Raw genomic sequence first — 12,320 nt, forward strand, 5'->3', positions numbered from 1 at the left:
CTGGGGGACAAGGGGGTGAATCCTGGGTGGTGATGGAGCGCGGGGCAGATCCCAGGGGATGAAGCAGCCAGGGGCAGATTCCAAGCAGCAAGGGGGCCAGGTGGTGGACCTCGGTGGGGCCAGGGGCAGATCCCAAGCTGCAGAGGGGCCAGGGGCAGATTCTGCGGGCTGGGGCAGTGCATCAGGTCCTGTTGTGTCCTTATAGGAGGCACAGCCCAAGCGCAGTGGGAGGATATCACAGGAACCACGAAGCTGGTCTATGCCAACGAGTGTGCCAACTTCACCACTAATGTATCCGCCAGGTGAGCGACGGGTGCACGGCGCCTTGTCTGGCCTGGGGGCTGATGACCCGGCTGGTGCTGTGGGGCATATGGAGCTTGGCCAGAGCCCATCTAGGTGCCAGGTCACAGAGCAGGGCTGAGGCGCAGGTGATTCAGTGACTCAGCTGCAGTCCCAGAGGAGGCTGTGGCAGGGCTGGGACCTGAACCCAGCACCCCTGAGTCCCAGCCCAGAGCCTGGATCACAAGGCCAGCTCTTGCTGCCTGAAGGGAAACGTGCCAGTGTTCCCCAGGGTTCCCCTCTGGCACCTCAAGCCCCTGGGCCACCAAGCCCCGGTGGCATCTGAACAAAGATTCCCATGTGCCTAGGCCACTGCAAGCCTCACACGCTTGTACTGTCACATACGTGCAAACGCAGGCCTGCCCTGTCTTCTGTGAACACAGCAATGTCCAGCAGGGGGTGCCCTGGGCAAAAGCAGGGGCCAAGCAGTCCCCCAGGGCGAGTCTGCTCTGGGCTGCTCGCGAGCGGAGAGCCTGCAGTCATGCTGGAGGGTTGTGTTGGAGTTCATTTTATTTTATGGGGTTTCCCCCATTTTTCTGTTCTCTTCCTTTGTCGCTCTCTTGTGACCGACCAGTGCCCGGTGTGCCCGCTGTGCCGTGCACTGCGATGCCGGCCTGGTGCCCCGGAACGGCACGAAATAGCTGAAATCTTTGTTCTTTGGATGTGGTTTATGGGAAGCCAGCAAGAGCCGCTGGTGCTCAGCGCTGGGGGAGGCCTGGCCTGGGTGCGTCAGGCTCGAGGGGCCCCCGGCTGTGCCGTAATGACCAGCTTGGGGCTCATGCCCTGCAGGTTCTGGCTGGCTGATTGCCCACGCACGGCCGAGGCCGTCCATTTTGCCACCATGCTGTACAAGGAGCTGACGGCCGTGCCCTACATGGCCAAGTTTGTGGTGTTTGCCAAGATGAACAATGGACGGGAGGGGCGACTGCGCTGCTACTGCATGACCGACGACAAGGTGGACAAGACACTGGAGCACCACGAGAACTTCCGCGAAGTGGCCCGCAGCAGGGACATCGAGGTAGCGCCCCTCCCTCCGCCTGGTGCGCGGATGGCCCTCGGGGAGTCCCAGCCCTCCCCTGCTCACTGCACAATAAGGCCTGGTTTGTGCGGCCCCCGCCCACTTACCCAGCTTCAGTGCTGGGGGTTTGGGGGGGCTGGGTCCTGCCTGCTCCCTGGCTAAGGAATGTCGGGGAGGAGTCATAGAATCACAGCGAGTCCACCCAGGCGGGGTCCTGGGGCAGCCAGAGGGTCCTGCCCCCCAACTCCGCAGTCAGACGTGACTCTCAGCCAGCCAGTAAAACAGGTTTATTAGATGACAGGAACACAGTCTCAAACAGAGCTTGTAGGTACAGAGAACAGGACCCCTCAGCCGGGTCCATTTTGGGGGGGCAGTGAGCCAAACAACCACATCACTCCTCGTCACTATTATATCAGAATATCCTAGAATATCAGGGTTGGAAGGGACCTCAGGAGATCATCTAGTCCAACCCCCTGCTCAAAGCAGGACCGATCCCCAATTTTTGCCCCAGATCCCTAAACGGCCCCCTCAAGGATTGAACTCCCAACCCTGGGTTTAGCAGGCCAATGCTCAAACTGCTGAGCTATCCCCCCCACAATATGCCTGAAGTTTCTGCACCCAGTTTTGCCTGAGTCCCCGCACCCCACCGCGCTGGGGCCCTGTGGGGCAGGGGAAAAGGGAGCTCTGAGCCTGACCCCTCCCTGCTCTCCCAGGTGCTGGAGGGGATGCCCCTGCATGTCGAGCTCTCGGGGAACCTGGTGCCTGTCAAGAAGGCCACGCAGCAGCGCAGCTTCCACTTCCAGTCCTTCCAGGAGAACCGGCTGGCCATCCCCGTCAAGGTAACAGCCGCCTGAGGGTTTGAGCGGCTGGGCCGGGCTGGGCCACGGGCCCGTCTCTGCTCCATGCTGCCCACCTGTGTTGTGGTGTCTAGGTGAGGGACAGCAGCCGGGAGGCAGGTGGCTCGCTCTCCTTCCTGCGCAAGGCCATGAAGTACGAGGATTTGCAGCATGTCCTGTGCCACTTGAACATCACCATGCCGCCATGCACCAAGGTCAGTGAGCGCTGGGCCAGGGGCCCGGGCAGCTGGGGAGTTACTGGAGGATCCAACCCAAACCCCTGGGGTGGGCTGGGCTCCCTGGGCCTTGCCAGTTCCCGCCAGGGAGCTCCCAGACTGAGGGGCTGGATGGCTCCATTCCCTGTGGGGCAGGTGACCCATGGTGACTTCTCCTCCAGGGGACTGGCAGCGAGGAGCGAAGGAGGACTCTGACACCATTGGCTCTGCGAGAGAGATACAGCATCCTCAGTGAGAACACTCTGGGTATGCAGCCCACCCTGGTATCGACTCCTGGCCGGGCACCCGGCCCGCCCTGCCTATCCAACCCCCGAGTCTGCCTTGCCTGTCCAAGCCCCGAGTCTGCCCTGCCTATCCACCCTGCCACGCGGCTCCCCCACCCACCCTGCCTAGTCATCCCCCAACCCACCCTGCCTATCCACGTCCATCCTGGCTTCCTGGCCCGCCCTGCCTATCCACACCTGGCCCTCTACAGCCCACTGTACTTGCGAAGAGCCACAAGAGGGAAGGGCTGGGCCCAGTGGCTAGGCTGCCCTGCCTTACCCCACACTGAGGGGAGTGCAGTGCTTGCAGCTCCCCTTTTCGCTGGGTTCTGGCCGGGTTCCCTGCCTGCGACCACACCCGGGCTGCGAGTAGGAGCAGGGCCTGAGCAGACACTGCTGTGACGTGCTCATGTCTCCTAGGGCCTCTGAGCGGCACGGAGAACGCTGATGTGAAGATGGCTGTTATCTCGGAGCAACTGGGCCTCAGCTGGGCTGGTGAGTCTGTGCCTGGCGCTCTCTGCACTGAGGGGGTGCGGACCCCTGCTCTCTGCAGTTCAGTGCACCAGGGCAGGCTTTGCTCACGCTGCTCCCAGCTGCCGGCGGGGCACTGCCCGGCCCAGCTCACTCTGACATCGAATCAGGTAGCTGGGCCGACAGCAGGCACGAGTTTACGCTGCCTGTCCGGCGGTGGGACTGTTCTGGGGGCTGTGGAGCAGTTGGGGGCTGAGCTTGGGCAGCCTCCTACATCTGTGTGCACCCCAACAGCAGCTCACTGGCTAGGCTGCTGCAGCAGGTGGTGGGTGTGTTCACTGGGAGCACCGGGTCCACATCCTGCTTTGTCTCCCTGACAGAGGGCTAGGAAAGAGAGTACAGTCCCAGCCAGTCTGCATGCATGCCGGTGCACCGTCCCCTCGCACATCTCTGCATGCCGGTGCACCGTCCCCTCGCACATCTCTGCATGCCGGTGCATCGTCCCCTCGCACATCTCTGCATGCCGGTGCACCGTCCCCTCGCACATTCCCATGCACACACGCCTGTGCACTACCTTTCGGTACGCATGCACACCAGTGCCCCACCACCTTGTGTACCCATGCACCCCCTTTGCGGGTTGTGCACACACACCTTCGCATGCACACACTGCTGTGCACCGCCCTGTGGCATGGATGTACACTGTTGTGCACCGCCCTCTTCCACCCACGCAGGCATGCACCGATGCACCCTGCACACCCCCCATCTCTGTGCCAGCCAGGACAGGATTTTGCAAGTTTTCCTGCTTCCTGAAGCAGGGCAGCAAGGTCTTTGGGACTGGGGCCCAACCCAGCAGGGGCAGTGCTGATATCACTTGTTACGTTACAGCCACGGCTACCAGGAGGCTCAGGAACCATCCTTCCAGGTCGGAGCAGTTTGTGACCCAGCTGCAGGCAGCCAGGCAGAGCCCAGCGGGCCCTGTTTCACATCCAGTGACACTAAACTGGGGACCTTCTGCCCTTTTACTCCCCCCGCATTATTCTGTCGCATGGGCGGGATGTACACGCTCTGGGTGGACGTGGGTGGAGACACGTGGGGGACAGCTGGACCTGGGTGGCATCCGCAGGGCTACTTGCCTAGAAGTGTCTCGAGCAGAGGTGGCCGCACCCGTGATGCTGGTGAGCGGGTGCTGTCCCCTGCTCTCTGTGCTGCACAGGAGCTGGTACTGTGCCTAACACATGCGCTGTGTTTCCTACAGAGCTGGCCCGGGAGCTGCAGTTTGGGGTGGACGATATCAACAGGATCCGGGTGGAGAACCCCAACTCCCTGCTGGAGCAGAGCGTGGCCTTGCTCAACCTATGGGTCAGCCGTGAGGGCAAGAATGCCAAGAGTGGGTATTTGCCACCTTCTGCAGGGGCGAGGGCACAGGTAGCACCCCAGGGGTTCCACAGGCGGCCTGTGCCGCCAGCCCAGGGCTCTAGCAGGCATGCCAGGCGGGGGGTGGATAGGCAAGGTGGGCCGGGGAGCTGAGCCGGGGGAGGGTAGGCAGGGCAGGCCGGGGAGCCGGGCCAGGCATGGGTAGGCAAGGTGGGTTGGGGAGCTGAGTTGGGCGTGGGTAGGCAGGACAGGCCGGGGAGCAGGGATGGGGTGGACACACACACGAGGCCGCAGAGCCGGGCCAGGCGTGAGTAGGAAGGGCAGGCCGGGGATCCGGGACAGGCATGGATACACATGGTAGGTTGGGGAAGAGGGGACCACTATATCCTATCCAGTCTTTCCCCCCAAAAGAGGCTGGGCCATCCACAGACATGCAGTGCTTCCTTGCACACGCCATGCTACGCTGGCTCATACGTGTGCAGCTGGGCGCTGTTGGCTCCCATGCACAGCTGGCCTGCGCTGGGTCACAGGTCTGCATGCGTATCTGTTCCCAGGGGGATTTGCAGCGCAGTTTGAGGGTGGCTGAGTCCATCGGGCTGGGCCCTCTTTCCAGAGGGCGGGTGAGGCTGGCATGTCATGGGTGGGGGCAGCGGGGATAGATCTGCCTGGCAGGGGTGGGCCTGTGCTGCCTTTTGATGACACCAGCTGCTCCCCCTGACAGTGGAGAATCTGTATGCAGCCCTGAGGAGCATCGACCGCAGCGAGATTGTCAACATGCTGGAGGGCTCGGGCCGGCAGAGCCGCAGCCTGAAAGGCGACCGGCATTACGCTGACAAGGACTATTCCCTCTCGCCCTCCCAGATGAATGGTGAGTCCCTGGCACTCGGCTGTGAACCAACTGGGGACCCCATGCTCCCGCGGGTGAGCCTGAGCCGTGAGTCCCTCGGCAGGACGGGCGTGACATTGCCCTGGGGACGGACGGCAGCCAAGCAGAGACAAGACACCTCAGTGAGACCAGCGGCCTGCCAGGCTGCTCTGCTCCAGCCATGCGGAGAAAATCCGAGTTCCCACTGACATAAAGGCTGGGGGGCCTGGGGCAGGACGTTGAGCCTGTCTGGGCTGCCCACAGACTAGCTGACTGTGGGCAGAGAAAGCAGCCTCAAACCAAGGGCCCGGCCTGCATGGCTCTATGCTGTGGCCAGGTGTGAGTGCGACACAGGTAGACATACCTGCCCCAGCACAGCTAAGAAAGCGGTGTCAATGCGACAGCGTGAGCTGTCCAAACTGGGCACCCTAGGTCCATAGCTGGGTTTTAGCCCATACCGAAGTCTGCACCACTGCGTCTGCACGGTCTGAAGCCAGCAGTGCGGTCGCCGGCAGTGGGGGTGGGCGTGCCCAAGCCAGCGCTTTGGGGGAAGTGCAGCTGCAAGGAACTCAGCGCCCCAAGGCCAGCCCCAACCAGGCTCTCGGAATAGCCGCTCCCGCTGCCCAGGCTGCAGCCGCCACATGGCTCCTTTTAATGTGCCCATACGTCTGCCCGTGCTGGAAACGACCCCTCCAGCTCCAGTGTAGACGTGCTGCACCCTGCAAGGCCTGACCCCAGCTCTCTAGCCTGCACGCCCAACCTCCCTGGCCCCTCAGCCGCGAGGTTGCACAGCTCTTCAGGCTCAGCCCGGGTTGCAGCGTGTTACTAGTGAGCAGACTGCCCTGCCAGCCCCACCCGTCCCACCCAGCTGACAGGTCTCTGCCCTCTGCCTGCCTTCTGCTGCAAGCCGGGCTCACGCAACTTCCCTTGTAGCCTGTGACAACCCTGGGCGGGGCAGCAGCTTGTAATCAGACAGCCTGGGGTGTCCAGGCGCGGAGGGCTGGGTGCCGGGGGCGTGGTCAGGTTCCTGCAGTGAGCGTAGTGGTCCCGTGTCCCTTTGGGCCCAGGCAGGGGTGTGTGGTCGGGTGCCAGCCTTGGCAGCAGGAGTCCCTTTGGGCCCTTGTGCCTTGCCTGGGGGAGTGGCTGTGAGCTCTGCATGCTGAATGCTCTCCCCTTTGTTCTGTTTCTCACACATGCCATTCAGGGCTGCCGGGTGCAGGCTGCGTCAACCTTTCTCCTCTGACCTCCTCTTGACCTCTTGTTCTCTCCTCCTCCTCCACTGCCTGTCTCCACTGTCTCCACCTCAGCTGAGCCCTGGGAGAGCGGCCGTCCTGCTCGGGCGCGTGCATGGCACCAAGGCACTGCCAACACCTCATGGCTGTGTGCATCCGCTTGGCCCTCTGTGGGCTTCCCCCAGCAATGCCCCAGGGCCAGCTCCGCACGGCACCCCCAGCACAGAGAACAGTGTCTCTGAGTGGGAGCCGGGCGAGCAAAGCCACCTGGCCGGCGAAGAACCCCGGGTGCTGCTGTGCTGTGCCAGGCCTGGCCCTAACTCACTCTGTGCCCAGCCCAGAGGGTGATGGCCTGTGCCCAGCACTGAGCCCATGGCACAGAAGGGTTAATAACTGAACGCCCCTCGTAGGGAGTCGTGCCCCCTGCAAGGAAGTGTTGCTGGACACCCAGGAACCACTGTGTCTCAGTTAGCAGTGAGCTGCCAGCGTGGCAGAGCCCTCAGAGGCAGAGACCTGGGCAGCACTGGCTCTGGGCCTAGCCAGCAGACCCCCCAGGGTTTGTGTGGGCAGCAGAATCGCAGGGGCTGTGCAGGCTGAGGAGGCAGGTGGCACGTTCTCCGGGTGCTGACGTTGGGGGAGAGGAGGTTGGCGTGGCTCAGGGGAGCTGTGAGATGGGAATGGGGCAGCCCCAAGGCCAGAGCCATTGCAGACTGGCCAATCTGTAGGGAGCGACCCTGAGTTGGGCTAGAGCTGACCAGTGGGGATTCTGTGGCTCTGGAGGTCTGGTCAGGGTGTGCCCAGCATTGGGCAAGTCTTGGCTAGTGCTGGTGAGTGCCCTGCTGCAGGGTAAAGACGTCTCTATGCTGCAGACACATGTTCAGATCAGAGCCAGGGTCCCTGGCACCTGGGGAGAGCAGGGCATGAACAGGCTGAGGTGGCATGATGTGCAGGGCCGTGGTGGCTGGCACTCCTGCCTCTGCCTCTTCAGCTGCCCTGGGCAGTCAGCCACAAGGTGCAAGGACCTGGCAGCACTCGCAGCCACAGAGCGACCGGGACGGGGCCCTTCGGGCCGGAGCCCCAGGGCTGTGTGTGCAAACAGCACGGATGTGAGCCGGTTTGGTTACAGGGCAAAGTGTTGGTGTAGCCACAGCACCAGGGCACAGGTCCCTGTGGAAATATCCGCGACGTGCTCTCCATGGGTGTGCAAATGGCAGCAGGGGTGCCACCAGGATGCCCCCCTCCCTGCCCACCACAGGTGCTACTGGGATGCCCCTACCCTGCCCCCAAGTGTCCCCAGGACATGCAGCGCCCCATGCCCGTCAGGGCTGTTGGGTAGGAGAGATATCCAGAGCCCTCCAATGCCTGTAGGGTCTCTGGCCATGGCCCATGCATGTCCCACTGCTGCCCAGCTGCATCTCCATTTTAATGCCCACCTGGGGCTCAGCAGGTGGCTCGGGAAATGAGCAGCTGCTGCCGGGGTGTTGGGTCCCTGTGCACCCAGCCTCCTCCATGCCTCCACCCCTTAGCACTGCGCTGCGCCTATAGGGCAGGAGGGGCCTGGCTGGCTAGCTCTGCCCGCAGCCCACAAACCAGCCAGCCCTGATCTGAGGGGCTCCTGAAGCCCCCACCCTCCTGATTCTGCCCCATTCTGCTTGGGAGCTGCAGTCCAAGGGAATCCTGTACCGTCTCTCCCAGAGCCAGACCGGAGTTGAGCCTGGAGGCACAAGACTGGCAAGGGGGCTGTCATAAATATAAAGGGAAGGGTAAACACCTTTAAAATCCCTCCTGGCCAGAGGAAAAACCCTTTCACCTGTCAGGGTTCCTTCCCCACTCTGAACTCTAAGGTACAGATGTGGGGACCTGCATGAAAACCTCCTAAGCTTACTTTTACCAGCCTAGGTTAAAACTTCCCTAAGGTACAAACTATTTTACCCTTTGCCCTTGGACTTTCGCTGCCACCACCAAATGTCTAACACCGGTATTATTATTATTAGGAAAGAGTTAGTTTGGAAATGTCTTTCCCCCCAAAATCCTCCCAAATCTTACCCCCTTTTTTCTGGGGAAGGTTTGATAAAAATCCTCACCAATTTGCATAGGTGACCACAGTCCCAAACCCTTGGATCTTAAGAACAATGAAAAGAAGGAATCAGTTTCTTAAAAGAAGAATTTTAATAGAAGAAAAAGTAAAAAAGAATCACCTCTGTAAACAGGATGGTAAATCCCTTACAGGGTAATCAGATTCAAAACATAGAGAATCCCTCTAGGCAAAACCTTAAGTTACAAAAAGACACAAAAACAGGAATATCCATTCCATTCAGCACAGCTTATTTTACCAGCCATTTAAAGAAATCAGAATCTAACGCATATCTAGCTAGATTACTTACTAAGTTCTAAGACTCCATTCCTGTTCTGTCCCCAGCAAAAGCATCACACAGACAGACCCACACCCTTTGCCCCCCCCTCCAGCTTTGAAAGTATCTTGTCTCCTCATTGGTCATTTTGGTCAGGTGCCAGTGAGGTTATCCTAGCTTCTTAACCCTTTACAGGTGAAAGGGTTTTTCCTCTGGCCAGGAGGGATTTTAAAGGTGTTTACCCTTCCCTTTATATTTATGACAGGGGCACTGTGGGTTAGAATTGAGAGATCTCAGCAGAGGCAGGGAGGGAGCCCAGGCAGGGCTAGCAGGGAGCTGGGGGGCACAGGCAGAGCTGTGGGCGGGGAGCCCAGGGCAGGGCTAGCAGGGGGCTGAGGGGCATCGGCAGAGCTGTGGGGCAGGGGAGCCTGGGGTGGGGATAGCAGGGGGCTGGGGGGCACCGGCAGAGCTGTGGAGGGGAGGGGAGGCCAGGAAGGCTAGCAGGGGGCTGGGGGGCACCGACAGAGCTGTGGAGGGGAGGCCAGGCAGGCTAGCAGGGGGCTGGGGGGCACCGACAGAGCTGTGGGGCAGGGGAGCCCAGGGCAGGGCTAGCAGGGGGCTGGGGGGATGCAGGGAACGCAGCGCTGCCCAGGGGATGGGGACAGTGTGGGCCTGTCCCATCCTCTCCGTGTCTGCACAGAAAGGCTGCTGGAGCTGTTGCCTCTGTCTGCCCCTGTAGGTTACACTTCGCTGCAGGATGAGCTCCTCTCCCCTGCCTCCCTGCAGTACACGCTGCCGTCCCCGCTGCGTGCAGACCAGTACTGGAACGAGGTGGCCATCCTGGATGCCATCCCCATGGCCCCCACCGAGCAGGACGCCCTGCTGGAGCTGTCCGACATGCAGGTGTGGTCCTCGGGGCTCACCCCCTCGCTGGTGACTGCTGAAGACTCCTCTCTGGAGTGCAGCAAGGCTGAGGACTCGGACGCCATGAGTGAAGGCCGCTTCCCGGGGCAGCTGCTGGATGATGTGCACGGCCTGGACCACCTGGGCTCGCTGGATCTGGCTGAGGACGACACAGTGGATTCAGATGCCATGAATGGCCTTATTGACCTGCTGGAGCAGGAGGAAGGTCAGAGGTCCGAGGTGAAGCTGCCAGCGTGTGAGCGCCAGGCTGGGCTGGCGGGGGAGCAGGGCTCAGAGGATGAAGTCTCTTTTGTTTCAGGCCAGCAGAGGGTGCAGGTCGGGATCCTGGAGTCGCCAACTGTGAGCCGGGTCATGGAGAGGAGCAAGGGCAGGTAATGCTTCCTGGCCAGGCTGCTTGGAGCTGGACAGGGCAGCCCGAGGGACCCCTGGGGTGTCCACGCCACAGGGCAGAGCCACGCTTGGCCAGGGAAGGATTGGATTGGCCAGGGAGCTTCCCACGGCTTTGGGGAATCCCTCAGCAACCACCTGGGGTGCCAGCCCAACTCCAGGCTCGGGGATGGCCATGGTGCTCTCGTTGGCAGGGAGCTGAGCTCCCGATTAAGGTACTCTGCTGGGGCTGAGGGCTGCCTGGCAGTCCCTGCCGCTCCTTGCCATAGTGCCTGGGGCAGGGCGAGCACGAAGGGCCTGGCTGGCCTCTAGGCCAGCTCCCTCCCCTTCCTCACCCGCTCCTTGTGCCATCAGCCTACTGCTGTGCCCAGACAGGGCCAGGCCGCCCGTGGGTGTCTCTGGAGGGCGTTCTGTTGCTCCGTGGCTGGGGTGGGGTGTGGGGCTAGTTCGGGATCCACGTTACAAAGGGGGGCTCCGAGTGCAAAGGCCGGTCAGTGGGGCCGACAGCCTGTGTGTGGGCAGGAGAACGAGGCTGGGCCCACACAGGGGGCAGCATGCCAGAGGGTAGAAACTGACCGTGTCTCTCTCTGTCCTTGTTCCTCTCTCTGCTGCCCAGGCTGAGGGACTGGAATGCAGAAGGCTCCTTTGTCTCCTGCCTGCAGGACCTGCCTGAGGGCTCCTGGCAGGAGGGGGTTCCCAGAAGCCCACGTCTGCTGCCCAGAGCAGCCCCCGGGGCAGCCCCCCAGGGGAGGGGCCAGGAGCAGGTTCTGGGGCCCCTGCCCGAGAGTCTGCGAATCGACCCCCCTGAGGAGAGCGGCTGGCAGCCCCAGCACACGAGGAGCCAGGACTACAGCCAATGGCTGGAGGAGGCGGATAGCAGCTTCTTCAGGCAAACGAGGGTACGAGGGTGACAGCGAGAGCCGGTCCCCGGGGGCTGTGCATTGCAGTGGAGCCACTGGTTGGAGCCCCCTTGCTGTGCGTGAGGCCCATGGCACCCTTGCCGGGGCCAGAGCGCACACAGGAGTGAATGCCAGGCTGCCCTATCTGAAGAGCCTGGCCTGGGAGCCTCCGCTTCTTGAGCAGAGGCACCAGAGCCTGGTGACCTGCCCACCCCTGCCCCCCGCCCAGCAGCTGGGGTCCCTCAGCAGAATACCCCATGCTTTGGCACAGAGTGCTGGGCACGTGCCTTCTGCTGCCCTGCCCCCAGCTCCGGGCACTGCCCCCTGCCAGCCTCCCTGCCCGGGCTCCTGCGGGGGAAGGGGCCCAGAATAGCCTGGCTTGCACTAGGCCCAGGGGTTTGATTTCACATATGAGCCTCTGCCTCTGTTCTTCATTTATAACCCAGACAGCCACCTGCATGCTTCCTAATTGGGTAGCTCCCAGGGCGCCTGCCCTCTTCGGGTCGCCAGCACCAGGCATGGAGAGTCCAGAAATAGAGCTGGCCCGGATGGCCAGGGGCAGGGCTGGGGTTTTGGGAATCCTGCCATGGCCAGGCAGAGCTGGGCAGGGCCAGGGAAGGGCTAGTGCAGGATGGCACATGGAGCAGGGTGGGCATGGCGTAGCAGGCCCTGGGGTGCTGCGGGGCGCCCTGGACCAATCCTCCCAGAGCACTTCCCAGGAGCCCCAGGGTGGGGGACGGGGAGGAAGAGCCCTGCGGTGAATGCAGCGATGCTGGGGGCTGGCCGGCTTTTGCAGCCCCTTGGCTGGAGTCACTGAGGGGCTGCGTGACTTCTCCACACTCCTCACAAGTCTGCTGTGGGTGAGACTATGAGTCCTGGCTCATATCGCCCACGCTGCCCTCCTGCCCCGTCCGCAGCCCGCCACAGAGACACTGCGGGGGGGCAGCTCCCCTCTGCCTGGGGGGAGGGGCCGCAGCTGTCAGTCTGAGGCCAGATGACTTTGACAGAGCTCCGAGTGCAGAGGACAAACCCACCTGCCTGCCCGGCAAGTGGTGCAGCCGGCTGGTATGCAGGAGCTACAATTACCGCAGCCTGCCCAGGCTGCGCACAGAGCAGGGGGCAGCC

At 62.2% G+C, this 12,320-nt stretch overlaps 1 protein-coding gene across 10 annotated transcripts in view; it reads left to right on the plus strand.

The window, feature by feature from the left end:
• ANK1 (ankyrin 1) overlaps window positions 1–12,320 on the plus strand; it is a 115,877-nt gene that overhangs the window by 96,956 nt on the left and 6,601 nt on the right. For 6 of the 10 annotated variants that reach the window (XM_073325369.1, XM_073325371.1, XM_073325375.1 and 3 more), the window contains 10 exons: window positions 206–302; window positions 1,129–1,357; window positions 2,071–2,196; window positions 2,289–2,408; window positions 2,591–2,675; window positions 3,113–3,187; window positions 4,419–4,550; window positions 5,259–5,405; window positions 9,725–10,280; window positions 10,913–11,195. In XM_073325369.1, the coding sequence (XP_073181470.1) occupies window positions 206–302; window positions 1,129–1,357; window positions 2,071–2,196; window positions 2,289–2,408; window positions 2,591–2,675; window positions 3,113–3,187; window positions 4,419–4,550; window positions 5,259–5,405; window positions 9,725–10,280; window positions 10,913–11,195 (1,850 nt within the window). Of the gene's footprint in view, window positions 1–205; window positions 303–1,128; window positions 1,358–2,070; window positions 2,197–2,288; window positions 2,409–2,590; window positions 2,676–3,112; window positions 3,188–4,418; window positions 4,551–5,258; window positions 5,406–6,606; window positions 9,044–9,724; window positions 10,281–10,912; window positions 11,196–12,320 lie in introns of those variants that run through there. The other 4 variants (XM_073325378.1, XM_073325374.1, XM_073325377.1 and 1 more) reach the window with 4 other exon arrangements.

The sequence above is a fragment of the Lepidochelys kempii genome, chromosome 26 (assembly GCF_965140265.1).
Source record: "Lepidochelys kempii isolate rLepKem1 chromosome 26, rLepKem1.hap2, whole genome shotgun sequence".
In the NCBI taxonomy this organism is placed as follows: Eukaryota; Metazoa; Chordata; order Testudines; family Cheloniidae; genus Lepidochelys; species Lepidochelys kempii.